The sequence below is a fragment of the Phyllostomus discolor genome, chromosome 2 (genome assembly GCF_004126475.2).
Source record: "Phyllostomus discolor isolate MPI-MPIP mPhyDis1 chromosome 2, mPhyDis1.pri.v3, whole genome shotgun sequence".
NCBI classification, from domain to species: domain Eukaryota; kingdom Metazoa; phylum Chordata; class Mammalia; order Chiroptera; family Phyllostomidae; genus Phyllostomus; species Phyllostomus discolor.
The window spans coordinates 120,785,467-120,807,436 of record NC_040904.2 but is presented as its reverse complement, the minus strand read 5'-3'; the positions used below and the strand labels follow the sequence as shown (position 1 = coordinate 120,807,436).

At 37.0% G+C, this 21,970-nt stretch overlaps 2 protein-coding genes across 4 annotated transcripts in view; one reads left to right on the top strand and one right to left on the bottom strand.

Moving 5' to 3' along the window:
* ASPN (asporin) overlaps positions 1–3,938 on the top strand; it is a 35,188-nt gene extending 31,250 nt beyond the window's left edge. Inside the window, exons 7-8 of one of the 2 annotated variants that reach the window (XM_036018432.1) lie at positions 195–336; positions 2,731–3,938. In XM_036018432.1, coding sequence (XP_035874325.1) covers positions 195–336; positions 2,731–2,925 — 337 coding nt within the window. In that variant the 3' untranslated portion in view covers positions 2,926–3,938. Of the gene's footprint in view, positions 1–194; positions 337–2,727 lie in introns of both variants that reach the window. The other variant, XM_028531982.2, reaches the window with a different exon arrangement.
* The window catches only part of LOC114512850 (centromere protein P), a 284,496-nt gene that overhangs the window by 163,621 nt on the left and 98,905 nt on the right, over positions 1–21,970 (bottom strand). The gene's annotated exons all lie outside the window — the stretch shown is intronic.

Sequence of the window (21,970 nt, the reverse complement as noted above, 5' to 3'; positions counted from 1 at the left end):
TACTACATAAAGAATTTTCTGACAATGGAGGAGAGGGCCATTAACATACTAAATAGGTTATTAAATAAAACCATGAAACACTTTCTCTGCACACATATATATAGGTCAGGTTTATATTTCTAACTCAGTTGTGCTTTCATCTAACTGTATCACTCCATTTTCTTAAGAGTTGATGAATTTTATATCACTTTTAGGCTGGGTCTAGGAAACAACAGAATCACAGATATCGAAAATGGAAGTCTTGCTAACATACCACGCATAAGAGAAATACACTTGGAAAACAATAAACTAAAAAAAATCCCTTCAGGATTACAGGAGTTGAAATACCTCCAGGTAAAACATTCTACTTGTGTTTTGTAGATATTAGTACTTTTCTTTGTTCTTATGAAACCTATTAACACCTAAGGCAGAGAGACCAAGTAAGTTGTAAGGGTAACGTAGGAGAGCGTTAGGAGACTGGTTTCTATGGGAACGTCAGCTAAAATACTCAAGTACCTATATGCATCCTTCCCTTTCTCCTACTAAAACTGCCACTGCCAAGGACATTACGGCACTGGCACTACCTAATTTCAGGTTTCTGGGTGGCAGTGGCTATGTAAAGGCAGACTGGTCAGGAGGAAATCAAGTAGGACCACATACCCTTTCACACTTTGGAAACATTTAATAAAGGCAAACCATGTAGACAAAGTCCTAGGTATTCTCACTACTAATGTGGTACTAAATTAAAAGTGTGTATGCTTTTTTAAAAACTCAGGCCAGTAAATAAAATCAAAAGTCAGTATTTGGAACATCATATATTCACATTTCTTATTCTAATTATTAAAAATCTTTTTCCTATAATCTGGCAACTCCTGACTAGCGGGGAAGGGCCACATAATCCTTGGAGAATTGCATAAAGATCCTTCCAGAAACAAAAATGAAGACAACCTTTTGCACATAATTTTAGAAATGTTACAGATCTCCTTGATTCTCATTTATAGACCTCAAATTAAGAATCCATACTTAATCTCATTTTACCTTAGCCTATTTTTTTCATATGGTTATTTTGCTATACAATGTTTCCATCTTACAAGAAGCAAAAACATACTGAGAACAAACCTGGGCTTTGAGGTACTTGCTTCTACATTTCTTTCTTATTTATTTTTTAAAGTTTTGTTAGCTACACTCCTTTGAGGTCCAAGCCATCGAAATGGATGTGCTATATATAAGTGTTCATCTCCAAGTTACATCTTTTACTTTGACTTTTTGAAGTGGTAGATTTAAATGTCTATTGTTAACCAGTGACCTGAGTTACTGAGGTCCTGAGTCCTTTCTCTCTAGATCTGTCCCATCTTTACACACTTAACTCCACAACTCTGGTCCCAGTTTCTGGGCACTCTTAAATCTACCTCTTGTTGGCATTTTAAAAAGATGAATAGAATTGTAATACAAACAGAGAAGAACACAAGTCATAAGGATACAATTCAATGAATGTCCATAAAGCAAAGAGGTTACATGTCCAGCACTGTTTCCCATTCCTAATGAGGTCCATGCTATGGTAAACTGCATCTTGCACTCACACTGAGCTGCTGGGAAATGCAGAACAATAACAAAGGCATCTGTCACAAAATCCCCAAGACAGAGGGCAGAGGCGGCTCCAACACCAAACTTAAAGGTTTTAGTAATGCTTAGAATTCTCATGACTGGCTCAGATCAATCTCACCAAGACATAAAGGCAGAATATAGAGTAACAGCCAGAACCAGTATCTCAGCTTTGCCAGCAAGAGGGTCCAATTTTTTTAATATGCTAAAATGCTATCAATTAAGTATATATTTTTTACTTCCCAGAAACCTCAGTTGCCAAAAAAGATCAAAAAAGGAATTTAAAGGGTTTTAAAGGAAATGAAGGGAAGACTCTATATTGTCTATCCTCAATAATAATTTAATGTAAAGATATACACAAAGCCTATAATATTTCATTTTCTGCAGTGGTGCAAATAAAGATTCAACTATTCATGCTGTATTACAGATATGTATTTGTCAACAGATGTATTTTTCTACAAAACAGCTTACATAAAAGCAGCTCTACACTTCTCTCCCTTGATCACAGAAAATTCTAGATAACAATTCTTCACATTTATATTGCAAGCCTATTCCTGAAGCATTAAATTGCATTCTTCTGCTCATTTTTAATACTTTTAAAACTATGTGTTTATTTTAGACAGAGGGGTGGGAGGGAGATAGGGAGAGAAGCATTGATGTGAGATAGAAACACTGATCAGGTGTCTCTTGTACACACCCTGATGGGGGACCGGGGACCAAATCCACAATCCAGGCAAATGCCCTGACCAGGTTCAAACCAGTGAACTTTTGCTTTGCGGGACCAACTGAGCCACACCATTCAGGGCTCTAATACTAATACAACACTCTTAAAATTATCATACATAAGGCACTGAAGTGATCACACATACACACCCATCTATACATGTGTAGAGAAGAAGAGTGGTGCTAACTAGGCAGTGTGTTCTAAGGATTGGCATGAGTCCTATACCATACTTCACACATACAGCACTTTTATATATAACACATGAGCCTGAGTTGCTGCCTGAGTTGCTGAATTAAGTATTAACAGGCATATATCTTAAGTGAAATATATTCAAACCAGTGTAAAATAAACCTATAAATTATAAAGAGCATCTTCTTTTACATGTACTGTATACTTTAAATCCATTCTTTTTACTACAACAGATCATCTTCCTTCACTCTAATTCAATTACAAAAGTGGGAGTGAATGACTTCTGCCCAACAATGCCAAAGATGAAGAAATCATTATACAGTGCAATAAGTTTATTCAACAACCCAATGAAGTACTGGGAAGTGCAACCTGCAACATTTCGTTGTGTTTTGAGCAGAATGAGCGTTCAGCTTGGGAACTTCAGAGAGTAATAATTACTAATTCCACTTAATGTAAAATAAAAAATTGTTACATTTGGGGTACTTGAACTCTATTAATAATGTTAGTGTTATGCTCAGAAGTAAAAATCTATTCCCATGTGGTACATCCAGTGACTTATTTTAGGACAAAAATTGCATTGATCGCAGTTTTCTTTTCCATACAAGTGATTTTGCATGTATTTCATTTTTGAAAATTCTTTCTCAAAAAAAGAAGACATTGAGTATTTAACACTCTTACTAAGTATATTTTAAAAAGAACTGTACTGTAAATGGAATGCTTGACACTTAGCAATATCTGTGCTCTTTCATTTGCTGTTAAAAAAACAAAATTAACAAGGGCAGTGACATGAAGAGTGCATTTTACTATTCTTATTTTTTCTTTAATAACTCGGATAGTACTGTAATACTTCTAAAAATGTTAAAGTATGGCTTGATATAATCATTCAAATTATCATGTCTTAGGGCCTGTCTTTATGTTTAAAACTAACCCTTTATAATAAAACCTTCGGTAACTATTATGACCAACTCCACAGATGCTATTCATAAGAGCTGGTTTTTGAGCTATAGCATGTGCTTTACTTTTTAAATTATTATTATTCAATTATAAAACCTCTATAAAATGCATAGTTGAGTGTTCATATAAAACCTGTAACTCACAACTTTTATTATCACAGTTATTATAAGCTTTTAATAGTATGTCAATTGGTAGGTAATATAACATTGTCACCTCAGTGCTAATGGATATTTTCAAGACATTCCTTTATAAGGTCTTGTTTGGAAGAGCCTAGGCACTCTAAATTCTACAGAAATTGTCTCCTAAAATATGCACAGACTGGATAACTCTGAAAAACACAACTGGTATAACTAAACAGGTACTGCATTAAACAAAACACAAAGAAACTAAAAGCTCTGAAAAAAGCAAGAGTATTTTATGTATTTTTCATTGGCATTCAACATAAGTAAAAGTGGAAAATCAGGAAAACATTAAAAATTGGTTTGAAATAAAACATTTGTGCTTTGGTTGAATTTTTCTTCTCCCATGCAGGAACTATATTTCATAAAATTCTAATTAATATATAATGTTTTTAGCACGGTATTTTTTAATTTTTTTATTTTTATTCGATTACGGTTGTCTCCATTTCCTCCCATTACTCTCCCCAGCCCTGACCCACTCCCCACCTCCAACATTTAATTACGTCCCCCAGTTATACATGCCCATAGGTCCTTTATGTGTTCCTTGACCCTCCCCCATCTTTCTCCAGTTATCCTCTTCCCACTTCCTCCATGGTTATTGTCAGTTTGTTCTTTATTTCCATGTCTCTGGTTCTATTTTGCTCACTTGTTTGTTTTGCTGATTAGGTTCCACTTATAGGTGACATCATATGGTATTTGTCTTTCACCACCTAGCTTATTTCACTTAGCATAATACTCTCTAGTTCTAGTTCAATCCATGCTGTAGCGAAGGGTAGGATTTCCTTCTTTAATTCTGCTGTGTAGTATTTCATTGTGTAAACAAACATACCACAGATTTTTGATTCACTCATTTACCGATGAGCACTTAGGCCATTTCTAGCACTTGGCTAGTATAAATAATGCTAAGAACATTGGGATGCATAGGATCTTTTGAATTGGTATTTCAGGATTCTTAGGGTATAATCAGAGCACTGGGTGAAAAGGCAGTTCTACTTTTAGTTTTTTGAGGAAATTCCATACTGTTTTCCACAGTGGCTGTACCAGTCTGCATTCCTACCAACAGTGCACTAGGGTTCCCTTTTCTCCCCAACCTCACCACACTTGTTGACTGTTGATTTGGTTATGATGGCCATTCTAACCTGTGTGAAGTGCTATCTCATTGTGATTTTAATGTGCATCTAATACCTAGCGATGCTGAGTAATCCTAAATACTTTATTTTTCTTCTTTTCATAGTCTGCGGCCCCTCTGTATGCCCTCCTTGGAGAAGTGTCTGTTCAAGTGTTTTGCCCATTTTTTAATCTGTCTTTTGTCTTCCTGGAGTGGAGTCGTATGAGTTCTTTATATATTTTGAAGATCAAGCCCTCGTCTGAAGTATCATTGGCAAATATGCTTTCCTATACAATTGGTTCTCTTGTCATTTTAATGCTGCTTTCTTTAGCCGTACAGAAGATTTTTATTTTGATGATATCTTGTTTATTTATGCTTTCCTTTATGTCGCTTGCTCTCAGGGACATATCAGTGAAAATTTTGCTGCGTGGAATATCTGAAATTTTCCTACTTATGTTTTCCTCTAGGACTTTTATGGTCTTTTATGACTTATATTTAAGGCTTTTATCTATCTTGAGTTTATTTCTGTGTATGGTGTAAGTTGGTGGTCTTGTTTCTTTCTTTCTTTTTTTTTTTTGCATGTACCCTGACCAGATCTTCCAACACTTGTTGAAGAGGCCATTTTTACTCCATTTTATGCATCTTCCCCCTTTGTCGAATATTAATTGACCACAGAGACATGGGTTTATTTATGGGCTCTCTATTCTGTTCCATTGATCTTTGTGTCTGTTCTTATGCCAGTACCAGGCTGATTACTATGGCCTGGTAGTGTAGTTTCATATTAGGTAGCATGATTCCTCCAACTTTGTTTTTTCCCAGGATCATTGTTGCTATGTAGGGCCTCCTGTGGTTCCACATTAATATTTGAAATATTTGATCTAATTCTGTGACATACATCACTGGAATCTGAATAGGAACTGCACTGAATCTAAAAATTGCTTTGGGTAGTATGGACATTTTAATTATGTTAATTCTTCCAATTCATGAACACAGTATACAGTTCCATTTGTTTGTGTCTTCCTTAACTTCTTTCTTCAGAGTTCTGTAATTTTCTGAACTACATGTCTTTTGCCTCCTTGGTTAGGTTTATTCCTAAATACTTTACTTTTCTTGTTGGAATACTAACGGGGATTTTTTACCTAGTTTCTATTTATGATATTTCATTGTTGGTGTACAAAGAGGTCTTCAATTTCTGATTATTGACTTTGTATCCCGCTGTTTTGCCAAATTCACTTATTTGGTTGAATAGTTTTTTTGGTGGAGTCTATAAGGTTTTCTATGTGCACTATCTGCAAACACTGACAGTTTTATTTTCTCCTTTCCAATTTGGATGCCTTCTATTTCTTTTTCTCATCTGATCGCTGTGGCTAGAATTTCCAGTATGATGTTGAATAGAAGTGGTGAAAGCAGACACCCTTGTCTTGTGCCTGGTCTTCAGTGGAAATCTTTTAGTTTTTGCCCATTGAGTAGGATGTTGGCTGTAGGTCTCTCATATATGGCCTTTATTATGTTGAGGAATGCTCCCTCTATTCCCACTTTGCTGAGTGTTTTTATCATAACTGGGTGCTGTACCTTATTGAATGCTTTTTCCGCATCTATTGATATGATCGTGTGATTTTTGTCTTTGCTTTTGTTTATGTGATGCATTACATTTATTGATTTGCATATATTGTGCCATACTTTCATCCCTGGGATGAATCCCATTGATCATGGTTTATGATCTTTTTAATGTATTGTTGGGTCCAGTTTGCCAATATTTTATTGAGGATTTTAGCATCTATGTTAATCAGCGATAATGGCCTGTAGTTTTCTTTCTTTGTTCTGTCTTTATGACATTTTGAGATTAGAATGGCGATGGCCTCATAAAAAGATTATGTGTTTCTAGAAATTTGTCCATTTCACCTAGGGTTTCAAATTTCTTGGCATATAGTGGTTTATAGTAGTTTGACAATCCTTAGTGTTTCTGTGATATTGACTTTAATTTCTCCTCTTTCCTTTTAGATTTTGTTTAGGTCCCCTCTCTTTTTCTCTTGATGAGTCTGGTTAAAGCCTTGTCAATTTTGTTTATTTTTTCAAAGAACCAGCTCTTCAATTTGTTGATCCTTTGAATTATTCTTTTAATCTCTGTGTTATTTAATTCTTCTCTTATCTTGGTTATTTCCTTCCTTCTACTAGCTCTGGGCTTTGTTTGTTGTTTACCCTCCAGATCTTGTAGATGTAGGGTTAGGTTGTTTATTTGAAAAATTTCTATCTTTTTTAGGCAGTCTTGTCTTGCTATGAAGCTCATTCTCAGGACTGTCTTCACTGCGTCCCCACAGATTTTGGCTGTTGTGTGTTCATTTTCATTTGTTTCCAGACACTTTTTGATTTCTGGCTTTTATTGATAGGCTCTATGTCCTTCTTCATACTGATGTAATTCGCTGTAAGTTCCTTTTGGCTTCCCTGTAGTTCTTTGTTATTCTCCCTCAGCTCATTGAGCTTCCTTACAACCATTGTTTTGAACTCAGTGTCTGAGAGTTTACTTGCCTCCATCATTTAGCACTCTTTCTGGGCATTCTTTCTATCCTTTTGATTGGTGGATGTTTCTTTGTCTTATCATTTTAAGGAAATCTCTTATTATTTCTGTGCCTTAAATTGATCTGCTTTGATTCCCTGTCTTCGTGGTGTGACTTCTATTGTAGAAGACCTGTGGGTTTCAGTAGTGCTGTCTCCTTGATCTCCTGGCCTTGATCTCTTAGAATGCCCTTTATGTTGGCTATCTAGATATAACTGGGTTTTGACTGTTGTTGGGTCATTCTTTGATGGATCCTTCACTCTAGCTGACTGACTAAGGGTCACTCCACCCACCACATCTTGTATAGTGTTGTGCAGATGCTGCCAGAGCAAAACCACACAGCCAAGGGTTGTGCAAAATAACTCCCACCTACAATCCCACTGTCAACAGCAACTGAAGCAGTATTAATAAGGGTATAAAGAGATTAATATTATTATAAGAAAGGAGAAGTAAATATGAGATGACTAACTGAAAGAAAAATGATTTTGAGAGGGTAGACAGAGGAGCACTAATAAGAGTAGGGCATCGGAGCAAAGCAATGCAAAAAAAGGAAGTAAAATTTACACTGTAAGTGAAAAAGGGAATGAAGAAGTTGGAATGGAGTATTATAATGAAAGCGTGTAATACTAGGTTTAAAGAGAAATTCAAAAAATGGAGAGAAAGAAAATACTTTTTTAAAACAGGAACCCAAGTGGAGAAAAAGATCCACCACAGATTATGAACAACAAATGAGCTAAGATTAGTACAGGTAGGAAGGGAATTAAGAGGGGAGAAAGAAAGAAAAGCTTAAGATGTCTAGAGGAAAGGGAAGTGATTTTGAGATGATAGAGGGAGAGGGAATACTAAGTAAGAGTGAGGAACAAAAACCAGGCTGAGACAGGGAAAAATCTAAATTTGAGATGAATAAAAGAATGGGCAGGATGAAGGCAGAATGGAGTAGGAGAGGGGAACGGTAAAATATGAGATCTGAAATACAAAAATAGTGAAGATCTAGAGATAAAATAGAAAAAAATGCAGCAACAACTACCCTATCCACAACCAATGAGCAACGATTGATAAAGGTAGAGAGAGAATGCAGGTATGTTAAAAGTGGGAAAAAGAAGGTGAGATGACCATTGACAAGAAAATTGGTTTTGAGAGGCTGAACAGTGGAGAAATAGTAAGAATGTGGAATGGAAACAAGTTGTAGCAAAGGAGAAAAACAAAATTTAAAATGAGGATAATAAAAGGAAAGAACAAGGTAAAGTGGAGTAAGAGAAGGGAGAAGCAAAATATGAAAAATATTGAGAATTAAAATAAACTACAATATAAAATCTAGTGACTTAATATTCACATACTCAAAGGACAAGAAATGAATGTTAAAAAACTATACAGGAGAAAAAATATCACCAATTATGAGGAAGACCACGGTGGAATTTGTCTCAGTAACATCTAGTATTTAGCACTGTTTTTCCTTTTTGGATCTACCTCTGGTCATGTCAGATGGTGTCTCAGTCTGGCCTCAGGCAACCCATTTGAGGCTACCAGGGATCTACAGCCTGAGGCTGACTCCTTCTGTTGTTATTCTAGTCACTCTACAATCAGCAGGCAGGCTTTTGTTCCACAGGGTGAGGCAGAGTAATTCCTGGGGTGGACTATGGCTTCCTTTCAGGCTGATGACACTCAAGGGGGGAACCCTGTGCCTGAGTGAAGTGGCTCCTGCAGCACGGGGGATGATTCAGCACTGGCATCCTGGAAGTTGCTCTCTCAGTTCTCTGCCCAAAGTCACCATCCCTAGTCTGTCCTCAAGTGGCTCCAGTGTGCTCTGACCCCTTTGCCAGAGCCCAGGGTAAGTGGCTGCAAATGAAAATTTATGCATTGGCCTCTTAACCGGCTCTATGAATCTCCAGCCATCCATCTTTGGCAGAGAAAAACCCTGCCAGTTTTCGCAGCTGGGTTACCTGTGTACTTTTCCAGCTCTGGCATTGTAGGCTAGGGATCCCAGCTTGTCATTTAGACCCCACACTCCTCAGGGGGATCCCACAGCTGCTAATAGATCCCTCTGGCACTTCCACTGCCATCCATGGGAGCCCAGCCAGCCCTCTCTAGTCTCCTCTGCACCAGTCATGTTGTGCTGAAGCTATTTCTCCCATCTATCCCTGATTAAAAGGCTTTTCTCCCACTATTGTTCAGTTGTTTATTCCAGATGATTTCTCTACAATTTAGTTGTTTTTCCATATCGGGAGGAGGTTAGTATAACTTCTACTCATTCCACCATCTTGGATCGTATCTAGCATAGTATTAACACTTATTCTTTTAGTTTGGTTTTTAATTTAAATTTAATTTTTCAAATATATTTTACACTCAATATTATTTTGTATTAGTTTCAGGTGTACAGCCTAATGATTAGACAATCATATAATTCATAAAGTAATCTCCACATTATTCCTAGTACCAACCTGGCACCATACATAGTTACCACAACAATATTGACAATATTCCCTATGCTGTACTTTATATCCCCATGACTATTTTGTAGTAATGGCACTGAAATATTCCACCATTATGCCTGTTGTATGAAAGAAAATCACCTTTGTATTACACTACCTCAAAAATTAGATTTTAAATAATTTGGGGGACAGTAGAAAACATTTCAGGTGTATAAGAAGGGGTCTGGATATCCAGGTCAAGAATGGGTAAATAGGTCTTATTCTTCTTGATGAGGTTCCCCAACTTTGGTGATGATGGCACTCTGGGGTGGACCATTCTCAGTGAGGGGAGAGAGAGTAAGCTGTTCTTTGCAGAATGTCTGGCAGTTCACTGGTCTCTACTCATTAGAAAGCCAGTTGCACCTGAAATACTATCCCACTGTGCAACACTCAACAATTTCTAAGGACATTTGCCAATGGGTGTCTGTGTTGGGGGAGGGGGAGTAGGGCTGGCTGAGAACAACCACTTTTTAAGAGATTTATTTAATTTCTAAAAACAGCTATCTATACCTGTTTGGTAAAATTATAGTAATGTAACAGAAAGAGCCCAGGGATGTAGAACTCTGAGTTGGAAGAACATAACCAGAAATCCAGTTCCATTAATAGTCTTAGGCAAATGACAATCTCATTGAAACTGCCTCCTCATCTCTAAAGGATAAGGATGACAATACTGATGAATTATATTGCTATGAGAACTGAATAATAAAAAGGTATGTGAAAATACTCTGCAAACCATAAACATTCCTAAACCATGAGTATTTATTATACTGAGTAATTATTGATTGACAAGAAAAATTACAGATTATGAAGTCATTAAAAATAAAATACATCACAATGATGATCATTCTAAAATCCAAATATTCTGAAGTTCCAATTATTTTAATAAACAAAGTATATTTTTCTACAATATATAATAAAAATAAAGTTGTGTAAGACTGTAAATAAAAATCAAATGTTCACTGAAATTCTAAGAATCCAGTTCTTAAAATTAATAATTAAATTAATAAGGTTAATGCTAAGGTTAAAATCATCTAATAAACAGATTAGTCTATGATCTGAGTAGAGGAACTTAAAGTGGCTAAGTTAATGTTTTTTCTAAAAAGAAAAGACAGCAAAAATTTTTAAATACTGAAAATGATTCCTGAAATCACTGCAGTTAATTTCCTGCAGTTAATGTTTCTCTTTTTCTTTCCACAGCTGTTAATCATCTTTGTAAGTTTACCAAAAAAATCATCAATAAAAATCATAAACAACTAAAATTGCACTGAATTTTTCTGCTATAAACCCATTTTATGATAAATACAAAATACTACCCACTTGAAATTCATTAAAGTTTGGAAACAAATGAAATACTACAACTTACTAGGTTTATTAAGAACTTCAAGGTAGGAAAAAAATCTCAGTGACCACCTATCTATCCTTATATCCTCTGAAATAATACAATAAAAAGTGATCATTGAATTCATGAAACAAACATCATATTTGTAGAAAATCACTTTAAGTCTAAAACTAAAGGTTTTACTAAAAAATCTATTTGCTCCTCTTTAAACTATTGCATCATGTCTTACCTTGGTGTTAATTACCTCTGTACTCACATGGTTGCAAATACCTTAATTCTCCTAAATCTATTTTTCCAACATCATATTATATGAATATTTAATAGCTAATGTTTAATAACGTTGTCAGACATTCTTCCAAATGCCTTACCTTACTTGCATTAATTCATTTACTACTTACAATAACCCGATGAGGCAGGTACATTTCTACCTGTGTGTGTGTGTGTGTGTGTGTGTGTGTAAACTGGGCAATAATTTTTAAATAACTTGTGGCAGATCTAGGATTTGATCATAGCAATCTATTTCCATGCTTTTTTAAAAAGATTTTATTTATTTATTTTTAGACAGAAGGGAAGAGACGGGGAAAGAGAGGGAGAAACATCACTGTGTGGTTGCCTCTCACATGTCCCCTACTAGAGACCTGGCCTGCAACCCAGGTACGTGCCCTGACTGGAAATAGAACCGGTGACCCTTTGGTTAGCAGGCCGGCACTCAATCCACTGAGCCACACCAGTCAGGGCTATCTCCATGCTTTTAACTATGATGACACACTTACTTTTTTAGGCAGTGATCATCATTGAAAAACTTTGTATAGTGTTTCCTTCTAAAGACTCTTTACTTACTTGGCTTTCATGCACATCTTTTGAGTCGCTCTTTAGTGGCTAGTATTTCCAATATCCTTTTTTGGCCTCTTCTCTCTGACCCCTGACAATCTTATCCATTTCTGCACATGTTCAACCATGACCTCTAATGTGAGGCTACTGAAATTGACCTCTCGAACATGGCCCTTGCTTAGAAGTAACAAACTCTTAAAAGCAAACCCGAACATTTGGATCTGTTAAACTCTGCCAAAACCAACATCATAAATAATTTCCTTCAAATCTACATTGTCCCTCTTGACCTTTTCTTTTCCACAGTTGTTCAGATTAATTCCTGAAACTCTTGCTCCTTCACAGCTACCTGGTGCCACATTCTGTCCTAACGCTCATACTGCTTGCATCTATTCCTTCATTTTCATTCTCATTCACTATATCACAATAACTTTATCCAGTTACAGTATCAAAATCAGTTTCTGGCCATGTTTTTCCAGTCCAGCTTTAACTGACTAACGCAACAGATCTGCATTCTACCTGGATTGATTATATACTGAAAGCCTATAACAGTTCCTGTTCATTGCTAAATTACAAAAACTTCTTAAACTACCCTTTAAGTCTATCTGTGATCTACACTCACCAAATGATTTCTGACCTCTTCCTTTCATGCTTACATCTTTTTATGCTCCAGTTCAAGATTACTTTCTGTTTCTCAAATATACTCTGTGTGTTCCTGGCTTCTCTGTTTTTGTTCACACATCTTTTGCATGAACAAAATCTTACCTCACTGCAAATGTTCATGTCAAAAGACATTCATGTCAGCTCATCTTCCTGATTTTCCCATTAAACAGATGTGGTTTCTCACCTCCTTCCTCCCATTGTTCTTTTGCACTTGTCACATCCCACCTTACTATAGTTTACTTATAGTTTACTTACTATAGTTTACTTACTTATAGCTATTTATACATTTGTCTTTAACAATCTCTAGAGGATCTGTAGACATCTCATTTGCAAGCAATGTGTTTTAGACATCTCTGCATATTCTCTTTCTTCCCCTCACCAGACTACCACACTGCCTTGGCTCCACACATGCATCTGAATTCAATCAGTGATGAGAAAAAATAAACTTTTCCTCACTCTAAGAATATGTTTGTATACACTACACTGCTTCTTCCACCCTAGCAGCCCACCATGCTCTCCGGTTCTCCCACAGACTACATTCACCCTATGTAGACGTACTGTGTGCTGAGCAATACTTGGAGGTAGTGCAGATGGCATTCCCTCCCAATGATTCAGTGTTACTGAAGGGATTTTGAAACAGATTCTCCCAACTTATCAGCTCTGACTAATAACAAGGTAGGCATTCCCAGCAGTGGCATCTTTCTCCTGGTGAAACAGTAACATGAACCAAAGAACTGCTTTAAAATGAGGCCTTCCGTAGACAGAAGAGTTTACAGACACTGGAGACGGAGAAACACCGGAACAAATCAGGAAAAGGGGCAAAAGCACGTTCCATTCTCCACTTTAAACACAGGACACAACTAGTCATATGGAGTTCTGATATTAAGACTTGTGGGTTGAGTGATGGAAACTTCCTCTTTATTAAGGAAAATTTACAACAGAAGCTGAAGTAGACAAAATGATGTAATGAATTTCCTTGTACTTCTCACTCAGATTAAAAAATCATCAACTCATAGACAATCGTATTCATTTACACTCCCATTGCTTTTATTTAAAAATTTTTAAATTAATTTATTGTTGACATTATTCCAATTTTTCCATTTCCCCTCTTTGCTTGCCTCTACCCATCTCCCACCCACCCCCTTCCATTCTGGCTGTCCCTGGATTGCTATCTGTATCTATGAGTTATGAATGCATGTTCTTTGGCTAATCCTTCACCATTGCTATTATTTTAGTAGCAGCATTATTGAGATAAAATTCACATACTGTACAATTCAACCATTTACAGTTCAATGGTTTTTAGTGTATTCAAGGTTAGCAACTATCACCACAGTCAATTTCAAAACATCCTCATCACTTGAATAAGAACCTTGTACCACTACAAGTTACTCCCCATTTACTCCCACCCTAGGTAACAACAAATCCACTTTCTGTCTCTATGGATTTGCCTATTCTGGACATTTCATATAAATAGAATCATTCAATATGTGGTCTTTTGTTACTGGCTTCTTCCACGTAGCATAATGTTTTCATGGTCCATTCATGTTGTAGCTGTATCAGTGCTTCATTCCTTTTTACTGCCAAGTAACATTCTATTGTATAAATAAAGTACCAGTTAGTAGACATATAAGTTCTTTCCACTTTTTGGCTGTTATGAATAATAATGCTATAAATATTAGTCTGTAAGGCTTTGTGTGGACAGGTGTCTTCACTTTTCTTGGATATATACTAAGGAGTAGAAGTGGTGGGCCAAATGGCAACTTTGCTTATTTAACCTTTTCAGGAACTGTAGACTTACTCCAAAGTGACTATATAGTCCTATTAGTAATATATGTAGATTCCATTTTTTCCACATCCTCACTAATACTTGTATTGTTTATCCTTTTGGTGACAGCCATCTTAAGAACGTGAGGTGGTGCTTGATTTGTGATTTTGATTTACATTTATCTGATTACTAGTGACGCTGGGCAGTTTTCCATGTGTTTACTGACCATTTGCTATCTTCTTTGGAGAAATGTCTATTCAGATCATTTACTCATTTTTCAACTGGTGGTTATTATTATTGAGTTGTATGAATTCTTTATTCTAAACAGAAGTTGTTTATGAGACATATAATTTGCAAAACTTTTCTTCCATCCTTTATGTTGTTTTTCAGTTTCTTAATAGTATTCTTTGGCGCAGAAAAAATTAAAATTTTTATGATATCCAATTTATCTATTTTTCTCTTTTGTTTGTTGTGCTTTTAGTGTCACATCTAAAAAACTCTGCCTAATCCAAAGTCATAAAGACTGAAATTTATGTTTTCTTTTAAAATTTAATAGTTTTAGCTTACACTTATGGCCTTGCTCCAGTTTGACTTGAATTTTGCATATAGTATAATGTGGATATCCAGTTGTTTTAGCACCATTTGTTCAAAGCAGGTCAATGTATAAAAGATTTCCATCAACTGAGGAGATTCTTCCATGCTTCTTCCCGGTCTATAATCCCACTTCCTCTGCAAACATCCATTCATTTACTCAATCCACCAAATAGACATACTCCCCTGCACCAGAACTTTGCCACCAGCATTATAACCTTCTCCTCAAGTTAAAAAAAAAATTTTTTTTCTTAATTAACTGTTAACCTGAATAAACATAATGGCATTTTGCTTCCATATCTCACCTTCACTCTTAACAAAAAAGAATATTTTCCTGCTAATTTGGCCAAGGGAAGACATCTTATTATCCTCCCCGGGTCTAAAAATGCTATTGCTTTGTACTCAGTCCCAATCATTGCAAAAGAACACTGTATGGATCTTGCAAACAAGTATTTTTTAACTGTACCTACTATCTTAGAACTTTACTCTGTGAGTGTGGAGAGTACTGGCTGTTCCATCTGCCTCTGACTGCTCCCTTGCTTTCTCTACCTTCTGTGGCTGGTAGTGTGCTAATCTTTTTAAAATTTTTTCTCTGTTCCTATTTATTTGAATAAAATTTCTATGATTTCTGCTAGCTTTTTTAGTGGCCTAATGATGTAAAATGTACTTTTGTCTCATGCAGTTTATTTGGGAGCCAACTAGGAAGAACACAAACCAACAGTCCAGTTGTCTGGATACTAAAGAGATGCAAAATGTCTTTTTGAAATAAAGAGTTACCCCACTCAAACACAATTGGGAAGAATGTAAAATGATCATTTGCATATGACTCATATATGTATCTGAAGAACCCAAGAGAATCAACTGAAGAATGATGACACATGATGACATGTATAACTAATAAAAGATTGGTATCTACAATCCTAGGAAATAATTAAGAAACACAATAAAAATGTGCAAGAAAATTAATGAGTAAACCTAGAAGAAAACATCCAAATGGCTGAAAAACATCTGAAAAGATGTTCAACCTCTTCAGTAATCAGGGAAATAAAAATTAAAATAAAAATTAAAATAATAATAAAATAAATAATTAAAATTAAAATACCTATCAAGTTGGTAGAAAAGTTGACTACCAAATATGAATGAGATGTAAAAAACTGCAGCCTTACCTGTTTTCAACAGGTATAACTACTTTAGAACACAATCTGCCATCTTATGAAATTAAAGGAAATGACCCCTAGATTAATGTATGCCCAATGAAACCATGCATGTGTCCCCCAAGAGACATGCTCGAGAATAGTAATGGGATTATTTTTCATAACAGCCAAAAAAAAGGGCAAAAATTTAAATATCTTTTCATAGAAGCGGGCAATAAATGCTGGCATTTTCATACAATAGTATGAACAGTATACAAGAGTGAAATGACTGAGACACAATGTTGAAGGAAAAAAGAAATTTATACAAAAATACCTACAGTAGTCTTTAAAGACATACATCGTCTTTATAAAACTGAACAGCATAAATTAAGTACTTCATGGTTGGCAGACCCATACATATATAGCATATATGGGATGCAAGAGAATATTAAACACATTACACAAAATAGTAATTCTTGCTGTCACAGGGAAAGAGGGAAATAAATGAAGGGTCTTGATAGGCATTAATAATGTCCTGTTTCTTAAGCTGGATGGTAAGTACATGTTTGCTTCATTAATCTTGGTATCTTATATATTCATATGTATTCTTTCCATATATGAAGTATATCATTAATGGGTCTATCACACATAAAGTACTTAATATGATGAAGAACAGAGGTAAGGAAATTACCCGCAAATAAAACAGATAACTTTAATATGAAAAAATATTAAGGAAAAGGAAATATGTTGGTCAAGTCAAACCAAACAAAGTAGCAGCAAGTGGAAACAGGCAAATGCTGAAGAAAGAAGCATAATCATGGGAACAAGTCCTACCAGATATTAAAAAAGCTATAATAATTAAAGGTATGTGATGCTTGTGCGAGAGTTGACAGACAGCTGAAGGGAAAAGAATGAAATGTTGAAAAACAATTCAGTAAGTTCATGGTGACAGCAGCATGTCAGACTGAACAGAGGAAGGCAGGTGTTCCATTAATGCTGCTGGCCCATCCAGAAAACCACCTGACAAAAACATTTAGGGCAATGATACCTCACTAGGTATAGTAAACTTTAACAAGTCAGAAATTTAAATATAAAAAAAATTAAACCATAATGATTCCAGAAGAAACTGAGGAAACCATGGGAGAATATTTTTAACAATGTGGAAGCAAGAAGGTGGCAAAAGCCGGGAGGGCCTTAAACAGAAATATACAAACAAAAGTTTTCATGGCAAAACTGTGAAAAGCAAAGTCAAAGAAAAAATGACAAACTGGAAAACAACAGTTATGAGTCATAGCACATAGGCCTTATTTCCCAAAAGTCAATCTGAAAAAGGTCTACAACACAATAAAAAAAAAAAAGTAAAAGATATAGATATCCTCAGAAAAAGTGTACATAGCTGCAAAATAGAAGAAAATCAAACAGACTCACAGAGAAATGAAAACTCAAACTATGATACTACCTAACCTAGCAGATTATCAAGGATAAAAACTTGATAAACTGTACCAAGAAGGATGTAACACATGCCCTTGGGTCCTCTGTGGAGAGCAATTCAGCTGTGGATGACATGCCTATGGATTTATCTCTCAAATATACTTGCATACATGTGCAATGACATATAGAAGGTTATTAACTGTGTCAACATTTATATTAGGAAAATAACAGAAACATCTCAGACTTCATGTAAGGATTCTTTTAAAAAATAATGATTTTTGAATAAGCACATTTGCTTTTAGATATATAAAATATCTCTAGAAAGATTCTCACACACACAAAAAAATGACAGCACTGCATTCTACTAAAGTCTGAACAGCAATGAATGTGTCCCCTGGAGTCATGCAATGTGTTGGTCCTTAGCAGGGGCTGCTGGTATGTGAACCAGGGAGCTGGGGAAGAGAAACTGCAGGATGAGTTTTCATGGTGTGCCTTTGTGACATCAGAAATACATATTAATCTCTGCCCACCCTATTCCTTACACAGAACTCCTAAAATCTTATACTTTACTACATGGTAGGAGCACTAAGAGCTTCTTTTGTTCTAATATTTGGTCTTGGACCCCTGTGCTTGACACAGAGCTCATAATTCTTGGAACTTCCTGAGTGATAGGACGGTCTCTTGTTCTAAGGAGGCTACACTTTGTGGGTTCCTGGATAACTTCAAGATCGGGGCTGGTCACTGGAAATACTAAGCCATAATTAAGAGACTGGAACTTTTAATCTTACCCACCATCCTCCAGGGAAGTAGAGGGGATGAAGACTGAGTTTATGATCGATCATGCCTACATAATGAAGCCCCACAAAGACCCCTAATGTACGGGGTTCAGAGAGCCTCTAGGTTACTGAACACATCCAGTAACTTCAACTCCACAGGTACAGAAGCTCCTACACTCAGAATCTTTCCAAGGCCTCACCATATGTAGCTCTTCATCTAGTTGTACATCTGTATCCTTTATAATATGTTTTATTAGATAGTAATTGGTAAACATATCAAGTGCTTCTCTGAGTTCTATCATGGCAAATTGCCTAATCTGAGGAGTGAGTCATGGGAACCCCCAATTTGTAGCCAAGTTGGACAGAAGTTGCCAGTGACCTGAAGACCTACTACTTACAACTGGTGTCTAAAGTTGGTGTGGGACTGAGCCTTTGATGCATTAGATCTGACACTAACTCTAGGCAAACAGTGTAAGAATTGAATTAAACTGTAGGACATCTTGCTGGTATCAGATAACTGATTGGGGTGAGAAAAAATGCAGACATCTGTTGTCAGAACCACTATGACTAGAAACAGAGGCAATAATGTTTACCGTTTCAACCTTTGAGTCATTTAAACATAAAATTGGTATGTTCTACCCAGGCTTGAAGTTTCAAAACCTCCAAAGGTGATCCAGAAGCTGTGTTAAGGATAAGAACTACTCATTTCTTCATTCCCGCTTTTCTATAGACTTCAGTCAACCAGTTTACCAAGTATCTTCTTTTCTCAGCATTTTTGCATTTGTGCTTTTATATTAACAAAAGTCTATGTAGGACATATGAAGTCCACTGATCAGCTGACCAGATGAGGTCAAGGAACCAACTGCAAGAGAACATGCAGGAGCACTTATCTCTGGGATGGTATGGGGCAGGTTTTCAGGACCATCTTTCCTCCAACAATCAAAAAGTTAGAAAGATATTCAAATGTAGAGAAGAGGCAGAATATTAAAAGGTATTGAATATTCATTCATTCATTCATCAAATAATATTTACTGAGCATACACAGACAATTTGGGGACATGGCAGTCATAAGAGGGAGTCTAGGTGGAAAGGAGAAAACAGACAAATAATGGCACAGCATTCCAAGAAGAGGCAGAGGCACATGCCAAGGCATTAGTGAGTAAGGAGCAGGGAAGCTTGATAGTTAGTGTGGATACAACCCATAAACACAAGTCTGCTGTCTAAGAATGGGCAAGTGGTAGGCAGTCAGAGCTTCGCTCAACGTGAAGGTTGATTTAGAACTTATTGTAAAATATCACACACCACTGGAAAATTTTAAGCAGAAGCTTTGTAAAATTCATATTTATTTTTATGTAGAACATGGTGTTGGGGACCGCCCTGCCTGGTATCAGAAGCTGTAACCCCTGCCAAGGCAAAGGCTGAGAGAGTGGCCTTGGACCATAAGCCAGCAAGGAGACAAAAGCTTATCTCCTTGGTAGGAGCGCTGCTTCTGCTGCTTCATTCATAACTGACCCCCAATGCTTGGTTGGTTAGCCAAAGACGGGTAAGATTCCCCAAGGGGAGAATGACCTAAGACAGGCATGATCACATGGGAGGCCCCCAAGAAAGGACTTTGGGGGCTACAGCAAAAAGGAGTGATTGACCCTCACCCCTTGGCTTTGACAAAGCCTCAGTCCTCATCGTCTTAGAGAAAATCTCCTTATCTCTCGGTTGCCTTAGTTCCCTTGCTCCACCTAAGCCTGAAACAATGACAGAGGGTGGTGCAGCTCTGTGCTGAAAAGGGCGGGTGCCCAGGTGATCAGGCCTAAGAAAGAATATGTAAAATCCTGTGAAACCTGCTTTGTTTAGAATGCTTTCAGTTGAATGTTGAGGGTCCAGGGAAGAAGTAAGTTTGTTCCTTAAAGTTTTTTACAGCTCTTTGACCCTGACTCAAAATAGGCCCTCAGACCTCCTTGTTACCTATTGTTTGATCCTTACTTCCTAGCAATGAGTAATGAGCTGTACCTGAATCCTTATGCAAACAAAACCAATAAAAAGCCTCTCCAGCGGGGAAACAGTGCACTCTCCCCACCAGAGAGAGTGGCCATTCCATTCATACTTCCCCACAGGACCTGGTTGTCTCTGTGTATGTTTTTCTCGCAAGTTGACAAGCCATCCACAGCGTTCCACGGTCACTGCCAGCCGGTGATCACGACAACGTGGTGAAAATGGGTTGGAAAGGAGGATGCGTGAGCCCTGGGAAACCAGTCAAGATATTACTGAAAACATCTGGGTGACCTGGTCTCTGGAAAGACTGTGGCAGTGGATACCAAGAGGTACAAACATACTAAAAAGTTATTTAGGTGCTAGAACACAAAGGACTCAGAAATAGTTTCAGATACAATTTGATCAGTGGTTTTTAAATTTCACTTGAACATCTAGAACACTTGTAAAAAATATAAGTTCCTGGGCCCATACTCAGGGGTTCTAATTTTGCAGGTCAAGGGTATAAAGATGCTAGAGCCTGAATTTTTAAACCAGCAGCCCTAGCAGTTCATGTACTGATGAATCTCCCACCACATTTTGGGATGCACTGATTAGAGGACTCCCAAGATTCTGGCTTACATAAAGAGTGGGTTAGGTTGGAATGGGGGCACCATTTTATGGAAGAGTAAATGATGAGGGAACTAGAAGCTAGTCATGCATTCAGGAGCATAAGCTCCTCACAGCCTGTGGAGACAGATGCACAAAAGTGGACCATGTCTGCTGGGCACAATAATCCAGGGCTTGGACTATTTCTGTAGGGCTGACTACGTGGTCTGATAGACGCAGCTCACCAACTAAGTGTCATATTTGCCTCCTAAACATAATTTGATTTAGAATGTTGGGAAGCTGAGACATCCAAGCGTGTAAGAGGCATATGCTGTTCTTGCTGGCCCCAGAAGGCTCTATGAGGATAACCCCACACTTCCACCTAGATCATACCAAGTGATCACTACCAGACATGGCATCTTTTGTCTCTCTTATATATCAACTTGACTTGCTGCCTCACTATATGCAGGTCTTTGACAAACTATTTAAAATAGTAACTTCCCCTTTTAAAACATTAATTTTTTAGAGACTTCATTTTTTAGAGCAGTTTTAGATTCACAGCAAAACTGAGCAGAAGTTACACAGATTTCCCATATCTCTTTCCTTCTTAGTATCTCCTTACTTTCTAGCACTGCAAAATGCTCCAGGCTCATCCTATGTATTCCCTGCCCCAGACCTGGAATCAGACATTTCTCCAAAGATCCCTGGTCTCTTTTATAGGAGAATGGTATTAGAAACCAAGATCTTGGTTGGTGCTGGGTGTTTGTTGCTGAGAGCATGCCACTACTTCTAGGCCCTCTCAGCCAGCAGGGCCAGGAAATAGATGTGTGTACTCGGGCCCATGTATCCACACACACAAACATTCATAAAAATTTCTAGACATAGCCAACTATATGTATATGAAACTGAACATGAATTCGTACTGACGTCTCCAGCTCTGATCCATCACCACATGGATTGTTCCCACCACCTCCCCTTGCTTATCTGTAATGTTCCTGTAGCAGGGGATACCTGGGTCTCCCGTAGGCCAGTTATGTGATCATTCCATTCCAGCACACATCACAGCAGTGTCAGAAGTGTTGACCTGAACACCTGTGCTCATTTGTTTTTATCCAT